The following is a 17,500-nucleotide window of genomic DNA, read 5'->3' as shown; positions in this document are numbered from 1 at the left end:
TTTTGACCGCTCCAGGTGTGTGTGTGTGTGTGTGTGTGTGTGTGTGTGTGTTCCCCTGCAGCTCAACTTCTCTTCTCGTTCCCCGTAGCCGCTCGTCTTCGTCTTCCTCCTGCAGTGACGACGGCCTGCTCGCTGCTCCTCCTCCTCGCCGCTCTGCTGTGTAAGTGGCGTTCCTGTGCTGTTGCAGCCTCATTGTGTAGACGCGTGTGGCCCATAGGTGGCGCTGTGGCAGCATTAGTCTCTCTCTGCTTCAGGTTCTTGTCCTCAGTGGAACTAGATGTCATGATTGAGTCATCTGAGACGAGGCTCCGCCTCCTCCTCTTCCTCCTCCAGGTGTTTGGCTCCTCCTCCCTTCCTTGACCTCCCTCGTCTCCCTGGTGGCCGAGAGTCAACCGGCCGCCTCTCCTCCTCTTCCTCCTCCTCTTCATCCCGTGGTGGTAGAGTCCCCAGAGTTCTTCCCTCTTGATGAACTTGTTTTAACATTTCTTATTAAATATTTAAACATGAACACAATCGAAACGTCTCTAAATGAGATTATTTTCTTACTTCTGATAGTCATTTTAGTAAAAGATCACCTTAATATATATATATATATATATATATATATATATATTAATAAGTAATATGTATATATTAATATGTGTGTATATATATATATATTTATTTATATATATATATATATTAATATGTGTGTGTGTGTGTATGTGTATATATATATATTTATTTATATATATATATATTTATTTATTTATATATATGTGTAATCAACATGTTATGTTTTCCTCCCTCCAGGATCCCGCTGTGGAGGAGATGACTCGCCATCTGTTGGTAAACCTTCTGCAAACTATTTCAAATGACTAGTGACCTTTGTGACCTCCTCAGTACTGAGTCCTCGTCTCCTCGTCTCCTCGTCTCCTCGTCTCCTAGGTTCCTACCGTTGACGCCGCCGTGGAAGCCAAGCTGCGGCGTGTTTTGGTAAAACGTTGTTCGTCTCATTCAAAGTAGAAGAAGTGACGTTTCTCCAGTTTGACGTTCGTCTGTTTGTTTCAGGAGGAGCAGCTGAAGCAGCAGCACCTGCTGTCCCAGGTGAGTCAACAACAACAACAACAACAACAACACACTTTTATGTTTCCTTTCCTTATCGATGCTTCCTTTCCTTATCGTTCCTTACCAGCTGTTGTCTTATGAACCCATGAGGGTTCATAAGACAACAGCTGGTCCTGTGTGTTTTGGTTTTCCCATAAAGTCCTGAATCCTCCTCCCTCAGGTGAAGGAGCAGCTCCAGCTGGACCTGCAGGACATGAAGGTCCAGCTCGCGGCCGCGGACTCTGGCGAGCGTCTGCGTCTGCAGCTGGAGCTGAGGGGGCAGGCGGAGGCCCACCGGTCCGCTGCTGCCGGTCTCGGCCTCAGGATCCAGGCTCTGGAGGCCCAGAATGCAAAGGTGCAGCCGCGGAGCCGCTGTAGTGGTCCCGGTCTTTCCGGTTCCTTTTAGACTGCGAGGATGTAACGGGACTTCCTGTCTCTCGCAGCTGTCCCAGGAGTGGTCGTCCATCCAGCTGATGCCCCCCCCTGCCCCCTGTCCCGAGACCACCAGAGACCACCTGACCCCGGAGCTCCAGCAGGCCATGGAGAAGTGGCTCACGGACCGCATCCAGGTGGGAGGAGCCTCAGAACCATGTTATTATTCATATTCAGTAGTATTACTACAGTAGAAGAGTAGAAACAGTAGTATTACTACAGTAGAAACAGTAGTATTACTACAGTAGAAGAGTAGAATCAGTAGTATTACTACAGTAGAAGAGTAGAAACAGTAGTATTACTACAGTAGAACAGTAGTATTACTACAGTAGAAGAGTAGAAACAGTAGTATTACTACAGTAGAACAGTAGTATTACTACAGTAGAAGAGTAGAAACAGTAGTATTACTACAGTAGAACAGTAGTATTACTACAGTAGAAGAGTAGTATTACTACAGTAGAACAGTAGTATTACTACAGTAGAACAGTAGTATTACTTCAGTAGAAACAGTAGTATTACTTCAGTAGTAACAGTAGTATTACTACAATAGAAACAGTAGTATTACTGCAGTAGAACAGTAGAAACAGTAGTATTACTACAATAGAAACAGTAGTATTACTTCAGTAGAAACAGTAGTATTACTACAGTAGAAGAGTAGTATTACTTCAGTAGAAACAGTAGTATTACTACAGTAGAAACAGTAGTATTACTACAGTAGAAGAGTAGTATTACTTCAGTAGAAACAGTAGTATTACTACAGTAGAAACAGTAGTATTACTACAGTAGAAGAGTAGAAACAGTAGTATTACTACAGTAGAAGAGTAGTATTACTACAGTAGAAACAGTAGTATTACTACAGATGATGGAGGACAGTTAAAGTATTTAAATACCCTGTAGTAATACTCAGAGTATATAACGTAGTACCTCCTCCATCTCTCAGGAAGAGGCCTTCAGGCTCGCTGATGGAGGAAGCTGCTCCGCCTGCCGGCGGCCGGAAGCCGACAAGATGGCCGACTTTGCTCTGGAGTCTCAAGGTCGGACACGCCCCCAAAATGTCTTCTCTGGTCTTCAAACGGACGCTTTTGATTCATTGGTTAATGTGTGTGTGTGTGTGTGTGTGTGTGTGTGTGTGCGCAGGTGCCAGTGTGGTGAGCACCAGGTGTTCAGAGACGTACCGTATACGCTCTGCGTGTGTCACCCTGTTCGGCTTCCCTCTCTGGTACCCTACTGAGAGCCCTCGGACGGTCATTCAGGTTTGACCTTTGACCTCCCTCCTTCGTCCCACTCCGGCCTCGTATCCACCAAAAAGTGACTTAAAGCCGCATGTTGGATGGTCATGTGACCAGCAGATTAGATGAATTCAGCTTCACTGACATTGATGCTCTCTAGTGACATCATGGTGCGTTCAGGCTCCGCTCAGGACAAACGAGTCTCCGCCTCGAGTAAACTAAACCGTTATCATGATGTGTGTCACATGTAGTTTTATGAGATAAACTTATAATATTAGAGATGAACAGATGTGGACAAACTGCATAAATTGCATATTTCTTATTTTAACTTCCCCCCCCCCCCCCCCCCATCAGGGTTACCCAGTGCCGCTGCCGGGGAAGTGCTGGGCGTTTCACGGCGTCCAGGGCACCATGGTGATCTCGCTGTCTCACCCCATCACGCTCACCCACGTGACGCTGGACCACCTGCCGCGCTATAACTCCCCCACTGGCTCCATAGACTCCGCCCCCAAGGACTTTGAAGTCTACGTGAGTGTTCCCGGTCTGGAGAGGCGTGGCTTGATGTCCTGCTGTGCACTCAATATCACTTTAATTAAACGCTTTATTCAGAACTTCTTCACCTCTTTCTCTTCCTGTCAGACCTCACTAAGCCTCAGTTCTGTCCCTTTAATGGAGTCAGCTGTGTTGTCTCTTGGTACTGTCCCTTTAATGGAGTCAGCTGTATTGTCTCTTGATACTGTCCCTTTAATGGAGTCAGCTGTGTTGTCTCTTGGTACTGTTCCTTTAATGGAGTCAGCTGTGTTGTCTCTTGGTACTGTCCCTTTAATGGAGTCAGCTGTGTTGTCTCTTGGTACTGTCCCTTTAATGGAGTCAGCTGTGTTGTCTCTTGGTACTGTTCCTTTAATGGAGTCATCTGTATTGTCTCTTGGTACTGTTCCTTTAATGGAGTCAGCTGTGTTGTCTCTTGGTACTGTCCCTTTAATGGAGTCAGCTGTGTTGTCTCTTGGTACTGTCCCTTTTAATGGAGTCAGCTGTATTGTCTCTTGGTACTGTCCCTTTAATGGAGCCAGCTGTGTTGTCTCTTGGTACTGTTCCTTTAATGGAGTCAGCTGTGTTGTCTCTTGGTACTGTCCCTTTTAATGGAGTCAGCTGTATTGTCTCTTGGTACTGTTCCTTTAATGGAGTCAGCTGTGTTGTCTCTTGGTACTGTTCCTTTAATGGAGTCAGCTGTGTTGTCTCTTGGTACTGTCCCTTTAATGGAGTCAGCTGTATTGTCTCTTGGTACTGTCCCTTTAATGGAGTCAGCTGTGTTGTCTCTTGGTACTGTTCCTTTAATGGAGTCAGCTGTGTTGTCTCTTGGTACTGTCCCTTTTAATGGAGTCAGCTGTATTGTCTCTTGGTACTGTCCCTTTAATGGAGCCAGCTGTGTTGTCTCTTGGTACTGTTCCTTTAATGGAGTCAGCTGTGTTGTCTCTTGGTACTGTCCCTTTTAATGGAGTCAGCTGTGTTGTCTCTTGGTACTGTCCCTTTTAATGGAGTCAGCTGTGTTGTCTCTTGGTACTGTCCCTTTAATGGAGTCAGCTGTATTGTCTCTTGGTACTGTTCCTTTAATGGAGTCAGCTGTGTTGTCTCTTGGTACTGTCCCTTTAATGGAGTCAGCTGTATTGTCTCTTGGTACTGTCCCTTTAATGGAGTCAGCTGTGTTGTCTCTTGGTACTGTTCCTTTAATGGAGTCAGCTGTATTGTCTCTTGATACTGTTCCTTTAATGGAGTCAGCTGTGTTGTCTCTTGGTACTGTCCCTTTAATGGAGTCAGCTGTGTTGTCTCTTGGTACTGTCCCTTTAATGGAGCTGTTCTCTCTTCAGGGAATGAAGGCCGAGGGGGACGAGGGAACCCTTTTGGGCTCATTCACATACAACAAAGAGGGGGAACCGACGCAGACCTTCAGGCTCCCTGTGAGTACGAGCTGCTGAGAGGACTCAAGCTTCAGGACTCAAGCTTCAGGACTCAAGCTTCAGGACTCAAGCTTCAGAGCCACTGTTAAACGTCTTCTCCCCCTCCTACAGAGCCCCGGTGACGACGTGCACCGCTATGTGGAGCTGCGAGTGCTCAGCAACTGGGGCCAGGTGGAGTACACGTGTCTCTACCGGTTCAGAGTCCACGGTGAGATCGCCGCCACGCCGTGAAGGTTTACATTAAACTTGGAGGTCCGAGGACTCGTGCTGACTGTTATCGCTTCATGTGAAAGTGTTTTTTTACGGCTTCATTTAAAGGGATAGGAGCACCAGAAACCAGTGAGTTCACCTCTCAGGAGCTGCTGGTTTCACTGGTTTCACTGGTTTTACTGGTTTTACTGGTTCGTCTGTTAGTTTGTGGTTCAGACTCACTAAAAACAAACAATAACACAAACTGGTCAGGAACTTTTTTAATCTGTCACAACATTTGAGTAAAGAGTGCCTTGGACCGACAAATATACATAAACACGTCCACAGCAGTACTTTGTACATCAGTAACACACACACACACACACACACACACACACACACACACACACACACACACACTATTCCTTTAATTAAACATCAGGGGAAAACAATCAAAGTAAAAACATCCCTTTGATGTTAAAGTTTAAAATAAGTGTACAGAATGAATGTTAAGATATGAGTTTAACCCTTCGTGGTGGTTTAATAATTCAACCCGACCAATGAAACGTGGCTTCTTTATTCCAGGGAGATGTTTTTAAATGACCTTCACTGACCTCCAGAGGAGATATTCATGTGTCTCACATCCTCAGTTTAATATTTAATAATCATATATTTGGTTGTTGCTGAAGTGTTTTTAATGCGTTTGATTTAATTTGATTTAATAATACTCCGAAAGATCAAATATGCAGCGTTTTAACGTTTATTTTGTCTCCCGTTAAAGTTTAGTTTTTATTTCTTGAACGCTCTTTGTTGACGTTCTTCTTCCTCAAAGTGTTATTTATTCACAAAGTGAGAATATTCATAATCGTAGAAGTCGTTTTCATGAATCCTGTTTGTTGTGCAAAAGGTCAGAAACGGGTTTTTATGAGAAACCTTTTATTTAAATGCACAAAACGGAGTCAAATATCAGGAATTATTTATTAGAGATTTCTAGAGATATCGTTTTTTGTTTTTTTTTGCAGGTTAAATTAATTTCTAATCTTTGTATTTAATACGAGGAGTTCGGTACTGTTGTTGGATTATGATTCTGCGCTTTCAGATCTTTAGCATTTTTAAGCACTTCAATGCCAGAGGTTGAAATTTAAATAATGGACTTCAAATCCGTGTTTGAATGCTCGGCACAATGTATAAGAGGCTTTAATATTTGATGAACAATGCAAGTTCACTCATATTCAATCACTTACTCACTTCAAAAGGTTCAGAGTATTGATTACCGCTGCCAAACGGATGTCTGATTTAATAAACATGAATTGAAAATACACTTTTGTCGTTTTGTTTATTGTCATAAAAAGTCATTTTATTCCAAATGTTGCTCATGACAGAGAATCAGTCTGTCACTTAATAACCGTCATGAATCATGAAGCTGCAGCGGTTACCGTCACTAACACCATTCCACAAGTCGAGAGGGAGGAAAGGGTCAAACTGTTTTAAAGGATGTAGTGACATCTAGTGGTGGAGGCTGCAGACTGCACGTGAACGCCTTCAGGTGACGTGACAGAAGCCAAAGCCAAAGTTTGGTTTTGTCCGTTCTGGGCCACCGTAACGGCCCGTAACTATGTAACCGTAACGGCCCGTAACTATGTAACCGTAACGGCCCGTAACTATGTAACCGTAACGGCCCGTAACTATCTAACCGTAACAGCCCGTAACTATGTAACCGTAACGGCCCGTAACTATGTAACCGTAACTATGTAACCTTAACAGCCCGTAACCGTAACTATGTAACCGTAACAGCCCGTAACCGTAACTATGTAACCGTAACTATGTAACCGTAACGGCCCGTAACCGTAACTATGTAACCGTAACAGCCCGTAACCGTAACTATGTAATCGTAACCGTAACAGCCCGTAACCGTAACTATGTAACCGTAACTATGTAACCGTAACTATGTAACCGTAACAGCCCGTAACCGTAACTATGTAACCGTAACTATGTAACCGTAACGGCCCGTAACCGTAACTATGTAACCGTAACAGCCCGTAACCGTAACTATGTAATCGTAACCGTAACAGCCCGTAACCGTAACTATGTAACCGTAACTATGTAACCGTAATGGCCCGTAACCGTAACTATGTAACCGTAACAGCCCGTAACGTAACTATGTAATCGTAACTATGTAACCGTAACTATGTAACCGTAACTATGTAACCGTAACTATGTAACCGTAACAGCCCGTAACGTAACTATGTAACCGTAACTATGTAACCGTAACTATGTAACCGTAATGGCCCGTAACCGTAACTATGTAACCGTAACAGCCCGTAACGTAACTATGTAATCGTAACTATGTAACCGTAACTATGTAACCGTAACTATGTAACCGTAACAGCCCGTAACGTAACTATGTAACCGTAACTATGTAACCGTAACTATGTAACCGTAACAGCCCGTAACGTAACTATGTAACCGTAACTATGTAACCGTAACTATGTAACCGTAACAGCCCGTAACCGTAACTATGTAACGCAGCGATTCACCAACACCGATGAAAACACAGTTATGAATATTATATTTCATTATATTTATATTTCCAAACCTAATTTTCCTTGATTCTACGCGGTGTTCTCGCCCCACCGGCCTCTCCGGCGCTACGCCGAGCCGCCGCATCCCAGCCGTGGCAGCTGGTTGGTGCGGACCAGGTAGCACAGGGGCTGGACCACGCTGGTGCTGGTGAGGGAGAAGCAGCTCACTAAGGAGACGTAAGAGAAGGGGAAGAAGCGACTGGGGAGCAGCTGCTTGAGCACGTACTCCACCACCGGGGGGAGGTAGTGGACGTACACCAGCACCAGCATGGTCAGCACCGTTTTAAACGCACGCCTTTTCACCGGGTGCAGCTTCTTCCCGCCGGGCCCCGACTGGCGGAGGGACATGAGGATCAGGACGTTGTAGGTCATCATGGCCGTGATGACGGTGAACATGACGACCATTACCATGGTCCACCTGATCCTCGCGGACACCTTCACAATGCAGCAGGCGGCCACGCCAGACACCGCGGCGCACAGACCCAGCCGCAGCCTCGGGTCCTTGAGCCGGAGGAAGACCATCGGGTGGCAGACGGCCATGAAGCTGTCCACACTCAGGAGGCAGAGCAGCATCGGCCCGCCGGCCTGGTTCAAGCCCCAAGCCGCGAAGTCGGAGGACTCAATCGTCAGAGTGCACAGGAAAAGGAGGTACTCGCAGAGGAAGATGAGGCAGAACAGCGCGTCGAACAGCGCCAGGTTGAGGATGAAGATCTCGGAGGTGGAGCAGATGCCAGGTTTGCCCAGCAGGAGGCGCATGACCAGCGCGTTGGCCGGCAACCCCAACGGCGGCACCGCGAGCACCGAGGGCAGGTAGTACCAGGCAAGTTCTTCCAACTGCACCGTGTGGTTCTGGCGGAGGGTGGAGTTCTCCATGGCCGCCGTCTGCTGAAGGTCACGAGAGGAAACCTTCATTCATCTTCCCCTTGGAAGCTCCACGGCTCGATGTTTCTATAGACATACTATAGAATAAGGCCTTTTTCACAGCAGGCTCTATACACGCAACAGTGGTCTTTGTCTAAAAAACCTGTTGCACAAAATATTATAGTAGAAATAAGACAAAATATTATAGTAGAAATAAGACCTGTAATGCAAAGTATGGGAGAGAATGACAGAAAAGGTAAACGGCTTAAATAACAGTTTTAATTGTTATTTAAATGTAGCTCAAAGTAGCGGATCAACAGTTTAGTTTAGCGATAAGAAGTTAATATTTAGTTAATAGTAAATCAAAGTAATAAGGATAAGCAGTTTAACCTGTTCAATTATCTCAATCAAGAGAACAGAAGAGATAATAATGAATAATATTTAATCACCCACTACTTTTGTTTGCATAAAGACTCAAGTCTCCTTTATCAATCATATTCCATGAGTTATGTTTGCTGCCACAGATGAACACACACATTGTTCCTTACTTTGCATGAGACACTTGATCTTGTGCACACAGGCTGGTAAAGTACAATTGGTGTGATGCAATAGAATTCTCTTTGTAATCCTAACAAAGTCGTTGTTTTACATGTGATTTCTGTAAGTTTTAAATTGTAAAAACAGTCGCTTTACCTTCTATAAATCCAGCTTTCTTCAGTACTCGGCGCTGTGTGACGACCTGCTGACAGAAACCAGGCTGCTCATGGAGATTTATGTCCTACATTTGAATACCCGCAGTCAAAACTGACAGATGAGACGTCACACGTTTCTCCTGGTGGATTGATGGATGTGTTTTATATGGTGATGCCTTCCAGTGCCGTAACGGAAACACATGAGCCCCCCCCCCCCCCCCCCCCCCCCATATGTAAGGGATAATGTATTGTCCGGCGGTCATTATCCAAAGATAAACAAACAGGACCCAAGCTTTTCTTTTGAGGAACATTTATTCAATCAGAAAAAACAGCTCAAACAGAGAACAAATGTATTCCAACAGAAACAAAACATATGCTAGGGCCTATCAAACAGCTCAAACAGAACATATGTTACAACAACATAACAAATATGCCTACATATAGTCGATACACCGGTAGGCTACTTTCTACAGGTTTGCATTTGAATACACATGTGCGCGTCTTTTAGCAAATCTGTGTGCAAAGTCTTTAACCACGCTCTTTACATCTAAACTGACGTTTATTCTCTATGCTAAGGATGGCCAGACCGGACAGCCTCTCTTGTGACATGGAGCTTCTGAGATATGTTTTGATCAGTTTTAGCTTGGAAAATGACCTTTCTTACTTAACGGTTACTTTTATTATTTTGTACAGAGCCGTTGTCTTCTCAAAAGGGTTGCAGTGTTGGACAACGTGAAATGAAGTTAAACAACGATGTGGTTGTGGAGATACTTAAGGAAACGTGTCCGATAATGGGGGCAGGGGGTATAGTGAGAGCATAGGTTTAATAAGGTTAATGTATTTTCAAGCACAACACATAGACAGAACAGTACAGCTGTCAAAGTATAACGTTAGCTACGTGGTAATGTTAGCTATAGCAAACAGTACAATACCTGTCTCTTCTGGCAGATGAGTGCATCCTTCACCAGCTGGTCGAAAAAGACTTGTAATTTTGGGAAGTTTGGCATTTAATTCAGAAATGTTCTGTTTTGATTGCCGCTTTTGGGCACCACTTTTAAATGTGCGTTTCATTTTTCCTCAAGAGAAATTTCCTCGTAGTTCTCCCAGAATGCACCGCGGCCCAACAATAACACCAGTCCGCGTAGCAGGAGGCCCTAGTGGTTGCCTGTTACGATTGCCTTTACAACTATTATTTAAAACTTATAAAGCCAGTTTAAAATACTTTTTTTTATTGTGTAGCTTTATATGAGAGAGACAACTTTGAGGGATATCTTAATGTCATTACGTAATGTAATATTATTTATTAATTACATTATTCGGCCCAGATTCGGCAGCCGATAAACCGGTTGCCATGTCTCAGACAGAACCTGCCCATGTCCGTAACAGCTACACCTGGGCCAGACATGGCAACGGTGAAATGTGCCAAAGGTGGCTCACATTTGGGCTCATCGAGCCGGAACACAGCCGAGTCAGCCGACACTTAGCCGCCATGCGAGGCCCCCCCGCAGTGCGGGGGCTGCGGGGGTGATCTCTACGGGCCTGATGCCTTCCCTAAAGTCACCAAATTAGACTGTTTCTGGACTCTATTTTAGGCTCCTCCCACTCCTAATAGGTTTCTGTTTAAAGCTGTGGTTTAAAACAGGTGGTGTTGGACATCTAGTCCCCCACATCTGGGACATGACCAATCTCTAGTATTAGTTAAACCTGGATCCTATCTGACTAATCTCTAGTATTAGTTAAACCTGGATCCTAGCTGACTAATCTCTAGTATTAGTTAAACCTGGATCCTAGCTGACTAATCTCTCGTATTAGTTAAACCTGGATCCTAGCTGACTAATCTCTAGTATTAGTTAAACCTGGATCCTATCTGACTAATCTCTAGTATTAGTTAAACCTGGATCCTAGCTGACTAATCTCTAGTATTAGTTAAACCTGGATCCTATCTGACTAATCTCTAGTATTAGTTAAACCTGGATCCTAGCTGACTAATCTCTAGTATTAGTTAAACCTGGATCCTAGCTGACTAATCTCTAGTATTAGTTACACCTGGATCCTAGCTGACTAATCTCTCGTATTAGTTAAACCTGGATCCTAGCTGACTAATCTCTAGTATTAGTTACACCTGGATCCTAGCTGACTAATCTCTAGTATTAGTTACACCTGGATCCTAGCTGACTAATCTCTAGTATTAGTTAAACCTGGATCCTAGCTGACTAATCTCTAGTATTAGTTAAACCTGGATCCTAGCTGACTAATCTCTAGTATTAGTTAAACCTGGATCCTAGCTGACTAATCTCTAGTATTAGTTAAACCTGGATCCTAGCTGACTAATCTCTAGTATTAGTTAAACCTGGATCCTAGCTGACTAATCTCTAGTATTAGTTAAACCTGGATCCTATCTGACTAATCTCTCGTATTAGTTAAACCTGGATCCTAGCTGACTAATCTCTAGTATTAGTTAAACCTGGATCCTAGCTGACTAATCTCTAGTATTAGTTAAACCTGGATCCTAGCTGACTAATCTCTAGTATTAGTTAAACCTGGATCCTAGCTGACTAATCTCTCGTATTAGTTAAACCTGGATCCTAGCTGACTAATCTCTAGTATTAGTTAAACCTGGATCCTAGCTGACTAATCTCTCGTATTAGTTACACCTGGATCCTAGCTGACTAATCTCTCGTATTAGTTACACCTGGATCCTAGCTGACTAATCTCTAGTATTAGTTAAACCTGGATCCTAGCTGACTAATCTCTAGTATTAGTTAAACCTGGATCCTAGCTGACTAATCTCTCGTATTAGTTACACCTGGATCCTAGCTGACTAATCTCTCGCATGGTTCCAGTGGGTGTTTGTCGTGACCTTGCAACACAACAGGTTGTTTTCTCAGCTCTTTGGTGACTCCTTGCATCACCTGTTTACTGAACAGCTGCCGTTGCATCACAATGTTCAGCTGCAGCGCTGCTGGAGAGAGAAAGTACCCAAAGGAACAGACTTGGGATCAGATTTCCCTTTTTAACGTGAAACATAAATGAGAGAAATACAACCAAAGCGTCCGCGGGCCACGAGCCTGAGGTCTGAGTGAGCTGGTCGCTATGAACTCTGGGAAGGCAAAGACAGAGCCCCCCTTCACACATGACACCCCAAAGGCTAGAGGACGTTAATATATGAATACATCTACATCATGGCAGCCCAAACTCTCCTCTGTCTACCAACCGGCCAATCGCTGCTCAGGAAACACTAATTGGCATTAGGGTCCAATCACAGCGCAGTTTGGCCCCCACGTTGAGGAGAGCGCTCCCCGTGGAGCGTCTTCATAAGCCGCAACAGGCGAAGCGGAGCAGAGACTCATCCGAGGTGAGATGATGTGTACTTGTTTGTTTACTTGTTTGTTTTCTTGTGACCTCCTATTGGGAGAAATGAAATCCGGATGATCAGAACTTCTCCTTTCTTTCCATCAGCTCGTCTTCCGCACGATGTTCAACGCGACTCCGAGCGCCGCCGACCTCTCCGTGAACTCCACCGCCCCGAGCGGCCCCGGGACGCCGCCGTGGTACCAGTTCCCCGTGTGCGCCGCGTCCCCCTGGGCCTTCATCTTCTACTTCGGGGTCAAGGTGCTGAACCTGGCGGTGGGCACGCCGTGCAACGCGCTGGTCATCTGGCAGATCGCCAGCAGGAAGAGCGACGCGTGCACCTCGGACGTCTTCGTCTTCAACCTGGCCGTGCTGGACGCCTTCTTCTGCCTGATGTCGCCCGTGGACATGCTGAACCGGCTGCTGCTGGACGACCGCCGCGTCTGGTTCCTCCAGAGGTTCGCGTACGGGCTCAAGGACCTGGCGCCGCTCTTTCTGGTGAGTCTTCTTCCTCACTCGGTCGATGCAGTTATCAAACCTACGAGTTCCTCCTCTGATACATGATGTAGATTTAATGCTGAAAGTCTGTTTTCATAATCCTGTCGACATTAATAGATGTGAGGCCCTCTGAGGCAAAGTTATTGATTTATATGCTGTGGACTTAATTAGTCGGTTGCATTTTGTAATGTAATGTTTTTGTATTTTGTGACGTAGAATGGAATAATAATAATAATAATAATAATAACACAACTCTCATTAACACTTCCATGGTTGCCGACTCGTTCCCCTCCCGGTCCAGGTGTGCATCTGCCTGGACCGCTACGTGGCCGTGGTCCACCCGATGCTGTTCACCGGCATCCGAGACAACAAGATCCGCATCGGCGCTTCCGCGGCGGTCTGGGGCCTCGTCCTGGCGTACGGCCTCGCCAAGTGCATCCTGGGAGTCGTGAGCGTCAGCGAGGTCTTCGGCGGCGTCATCCTGTTCGCCTTCGCCGTCATGGTGTTCTGCAACGTCTCCGTGGTCTGGGTCCTCAGGCGCTCCGTGGCGGGGAAGGAGGCGCTGCACCCCGTGAAGAAGAGGGCCCTCCGCACGGTGCTGGTCGTCCTCGCCATCGTGGTGTCCAACTACCTGCCGCCCGTGGCCCTCATGCCCTTCGCGTCGTACTACACGTTCGTGGCGTTCCGCTGCCAGATCAGCGTCGCCGTGTTCGCCATCATGGATCTGAGCTGCAGCGTGGAGCCGCTCCTCTTCATCACCAAGACGGACCGCGCGGGCGGCGGGTGCTGCGGACGCCGTTTGTCCGAGAAGAAGCACGACGTCGCGGTGTGACCACGCCTCCGACCCTCGAGGGAACCTTCTTCCTCTTCTCATTCCCACCGTGGATGATCCCGATGTGTCCCTCAAATGTAAAGATTATGCCACGAATGTATAATTTCTATTGTTTAAGTCTTTTCCAATTAAAAAGTATCTGCAGTGTCAGCGTTTTCCTCTAATGGCGTTCATGGGGTAATAAGCTATTCACATAATACACCGATTCACTTGTTTGTTAAACATGTGCGCGGTCCAGTGAGCAGGGTGGCCGTGCTACTGCCTGTTCACAAACACACCGACATCACGACGAGCCAGTCCTGATCACCGGCAATCGGCGCGCAATGCATGCTGGGTAGATTTGAGCCCGACTTGCTCTGACGTCATGCACACGTGTCGCCACATCACAGCGCTGATTGACTCTTAGATTTGACAGTAAACACCAAGAAGACATTAAATCAGGGAGTAAAACGTATGAAAAGAAACTACACAATATTTTTGTTGTGGTCACGTGCGACTCATTCATAATTACAGCTGGCGTCAGTGAGTCCCTGAGGGTTCAGGGTTCCAGGCCCTAGGGGGGACACTGGGATCGGGCCTGTGGATCAGTGGAGAGCAGGGTTGTCCTTAAATGTGATGATCTGGGGTTCGATCCCCGGCTCCGCTTGTCCTTGGGCTGTAATATGATCACATTTCATCACAATTTTCTACATAAAAACAACATTTCACTTTTTAATCAACACTTGAATGACAAGGTGGTACACAATGTAAACCACTAAGACATGAATATTCAATTCAGTTTCTTTTGTATAGCCCAATATCACAAATCACAACCTCCCCTCAGAGGGCTTTACAATCTGTACACATATGACATCCCTGACCTTTGACCTCACATCGGATCAGGAAAAACTCCCCAAAAATAACCTTTGACAGGGAAAAAAGGGAAGAAACCTTCAGGAGAGCAACAGAGGAGGATCCCTCTCCCCGGATGGACAGATGAATAGATGTATTATTATTATTACAATTATAATATTTGGTATGCATTACAATTCTAAATAAATGTATAAATATGTAAAGAATCACATATTTCTGACATTATAGGCACTGATATTTTGAGCGAGAGGACCGCATGTGCTCTGCAGAGACATCCCTCTTAGTGAGTGTACACCTCTCCACTTACATCTCATTCAGAGTCCAAAGGCACAAATATTATTTACCAACGTCAGACTGGTCTAATTATCAAGTTATGCAGCCGCGCCGTGACTTCCCTTAATCTCCTAGAAATGAGGCACATCTGGATCTTTACTCTGTTGCCGACAGACCGGTCATCTTCACGTGCAGCTCCTCCAGACCTTCCAGGCTGGCTTCAGGCCCGTCCTCCGAGGTCACGTATCCAGGGTACGTGGGGTTAAACTGGGGCGGCCTCCCCGTGGCGTCCCGTCCCGACGAAGGTAGGAACAGGGGGATCAACTTGGCGTGAGCGTAGTCGATCTCGAAGCCCTCGAAGATCAGCCCCGTCCCCCAGGAGCCCAAGCCCGCCTCCAGGAGCCTCGCCGCCTTCCGGGTCGCCAGCACCAGGCCCTCGTAGTCCTCTCGCTCCAGTCGGAATACGTCCGAGGTCAAAGGTCGGCGCGGGACGAGCACGGTGAAGCCGGGGGAGTTGGGGAAAGGCGTGAGGAAGGCCACGTGGCCCTCGTCCTCCCACACCCGCCACTGCCGCTCCTCCCCGCGGACGATGCGCGGGAACAGGCCCGGCTGAGCCGGGTCGGCCCCCAGGAAGGTGAAGTCGGGCGGGGCGGCGGGCAGCGGCAGCGCGGACCGAATCCGGGTCTGGACCTCAGTCAGGCGGGAGTCGCTCCATCGCGGAGCGGTCCTGGAGGTGCAGTACCCCGGGTCCAGGGCGTTGTGTTCCTCCTCTGCCGCCAGGTGGGGGCGCCACTCTGCATCCAGACCGTGCAGAGGGAGCACGCTTATCTGGAGGGATCACACATATGATATGTTATGTTTCTGTTATGGTTCACACATATTCAACCATCACAACACGCTCTACACGTCTGAGGATTCTACAAAGAACAACTAGTTTTTAGAAGCTTTTGAAACAGGAAGTATTTATAAATCTCCATGTGAGTCAATATTTAGCAGCCAAACCCAATATTATAAAAGATATTCAGCCTGTTTCATTATAAAATATGTAATACTTGACTTGTTTCTCTACAGGGTTTATTTACAGGTAATAAAGTTATAAACATGAGATATGAGTTTATTATAATAATGATCCTCTATAGTGGAGGTTATTAAAGGTAATAAAGAAGTTATAAACATGAGATATGAGTTTATTATAATAATGATCCTCTATAGTGGAGGTTATTAAAGGTAATAAAGTAGTTAAAAATCGTTTTTCTATTTTAGTTTCAATGGTGTATATTTTATTATATTATATTATATAACACTTTATCTTCTTACTTGTTTTAATCTCACATAGCTGTTATTCTATCTTGGTTGAATTTTCTTTTTCCTATATTTATCGTATTACTTTTTATACAATTAAAATGTATTACTATATTGTCGATATATCTATATATATATATATATATATGTAATTATATTGTTTTATTCTTTTAATATTTGATAAAACTATTATTAAAGTTCTATCTCATATAATTTCTCATCTTCAAAGCGTGAATTGGAATTTCAGCAAATAGTCAAATATGTCTTTTAATACTTATTCCTGTTTCCAATTAACTAGTAAAACAAAAAGAAAACTAAAATCAGCTGTAAAATTATTTTAGAAAAAATAATCAAAACATTTTTCCAAACACTTATAAGAAATAAAATGATATGAACATTTAATTAAGTAATACATGTCCTCGTTCTAGACCCCGCTCACCTGGGCGGGCCGGTCCTCGTGGGGCCGGCTGACCAGCGCGCACCTGCGGACCCCGAGGCGCGCGCACAGCAGCTCGGCCACGGCTCGAGCCCCCAGCAGCCAGGACAGGAAGTCCGGCTCCTCCAGCCGGAACACGCTGCCCCCCGGGCTGCCGGCCGCGCTGCGCTCCAGGACCACGGAGCCGGGGGTCCAGGGCCGGGGGTGGAGGTAGGCCACCAGCCCCCCGGACTGCCAGACCACATGCCGGGTGCGAGTGGAGGACATCCTGGGGGAAAGGGCGGAGGTCTTCTATCCGGTTCACCAGACCTCTTAGGATATATAGAGGAAGACATGGTGGGCGTGGCCTCGTGCGCCGTCAAAGCGCAGTCTTTTGAACGGTTTGGTGTAACCACTGCGCACCTTCTACTGCGCAGAGGAGGAGGAGGAGGAGGTGGAGGAAGAGGAGGAGGAGGAGGAGGTGGAGGAAGAGGAGGAGGAGGAGGAGGAGGAGGTGGAGGAGGAGGAGGAGGAGCGGGACGGGGACGACACTTCCGCCTTTACACATTACCCACAATCCATTGCAAAGTGACGGGGTAGCCGGTGGAATATTTATTTATAATATTATATTTACTCAGAAACATGAATTATATAATATATAGATAACTTATACTAAAATATATAGAACTTGTTTATATAACTTATTTACATACTGTATATAAAATCAGAGATTATTTATATATATAAATATATATATATATATAAATATATATATACACACACATAAACATATCTCTATACATATATATAACTTTATATATTAACTAATATATATGATATAATATATATATAATATATTAATTAATTATTCTTTTATATATATAATATATATATATAACTTGTACTGTAATATATATGACTTTTTAATATAACTTTTTTAATCTGTGTAAT

At 45.4% G+C, this 17,500-nt stretch overlaps 3 protein-coding genes across 5 annotated transcripts in view; 2 read left to right on the top strand and 1 right to left on the bottom strand.

The window, feature by feature from the left end:
- si:dkey-92f12.2 (SUN domain-containing protein 2) overlaps positions 1 to 6,210 on the top strand; it is an 11,262-nt gene extending 5,052 nt beyond the window's left edge. For 2 of the 3 annotated variants that reach the window (XM_034532701.1, XM_034532709.1), the window contains exons 5-17: positions 1 to 15; positions 89 to 160; positions 334 to 437; positions 793 to 828; positions 928 to 975; positions 1,051 to 1,086; positions 1,268 to 1,441; positions 1,530 to 1,655; positions 2,459 to 2,552; positions 2,656 to 2,771; positions 3,102 to 3,275; positions 4,613 to 4,702; positions 4,814 to 6,210. The exon at positions 1 to 15 is cut by the window's left edge and continues 45 nt beyond it. In XM_034532701.1, the coding sequence (XP_034388592.1) occupies positions 1 to 15; positions 89 to 160; positions 334 to 437; positions 793 to 828; positions 928 to 975; positions 1,051 to 1,086; positions 1,268 to 1,441; positions 1,530 to 1,655; positions 2,459 to 2,552; positions 2,656 to 2,771; positions 3,102 to 3,275; positions 4,613 to 4,702; positions 4,814 to 4,933 (1,205 nt within the window). In that variant the 3' untranslated portion in view covers positions 4,934 to 6,210. The remainder of the gene's footprint in view (positions 16 to 88; positions 161 to 333; positions 438 to 792; positions 829 to 927; positions 976 to 1,050; positions 1,087 to 1,267; positions 1,442 to 1,529; positions 1,656 to 2,458; positions 2,553 to 2,655; positions 2,772 to 3,101; positions 3,276 to 4,612; positions 4,703 to 4,813) is intronic. The other variant, XM_034532717.1, reaches the window with a different exon arrangement.
- Positions 6,211 to 12,500: 6,290 nt separating this feature from the next.
- On the top strand, positions 12,501 to 13,845 carry LOC117733729 (proteinase-activated receptor 3). The gene is made up of 2 exons (XM_034537608.1): positions 12,501 to 12,875; positions 13,177 to 13,845. Exons 1-2 carry the CDS (start codon positions 12,501 to 12,503, stop codon positions 13,705 to 13,707), a joined length of 906 nt encoding a protein of 301 aa, XP_034393499.1. The 3' UTR covers positions 13,708 to 13,845.
- An 832-nt stretch (positions 13,846 to 14,677) lies between these two features.
- LOC117730865 lies at positions 14,678 to 16,991 on the bottom strand. Its single transcript, XM_034532897.1, has 2 exons — positions 16,574 to 16,991; positions 14,678 to 15,660 (listed from the first exon to the last, which is right to left on the bottom strand). Exons 1-2 carry the CDS (start codon positions 16,835 to 16,837, stop codon positions 14,989 to 14,991), a joined length of 936 nt encoding a protein of 311 aa, XP_034388788.1. The 5' UTR covers positions 16,838 to 16,991; the 3' UTR covers positions 14,678 to 14,988.
- Between the last annotated feature and the right edge of the window lie 509 nt (positions 16,992 to 17,500).

This window comes from Cyclopterus lumpus, chromosome 1, assembly GCF_009769545.1.
Source record: "Cyclopterus lumpus isolate fCycLum1 chromosome 1, fCycLum1.pri, whole genome shotgun sequence".
Lineage (NCBI taxonomy): Eukaryota > Metazoa > Chordata > Actinopteri > Perciformes > Cyclopteridae > Cyclopterus > Cyclopterus lumpus.
This window is presented reverse-complemented; position numbering and strand designations above follow the sequence as displayed.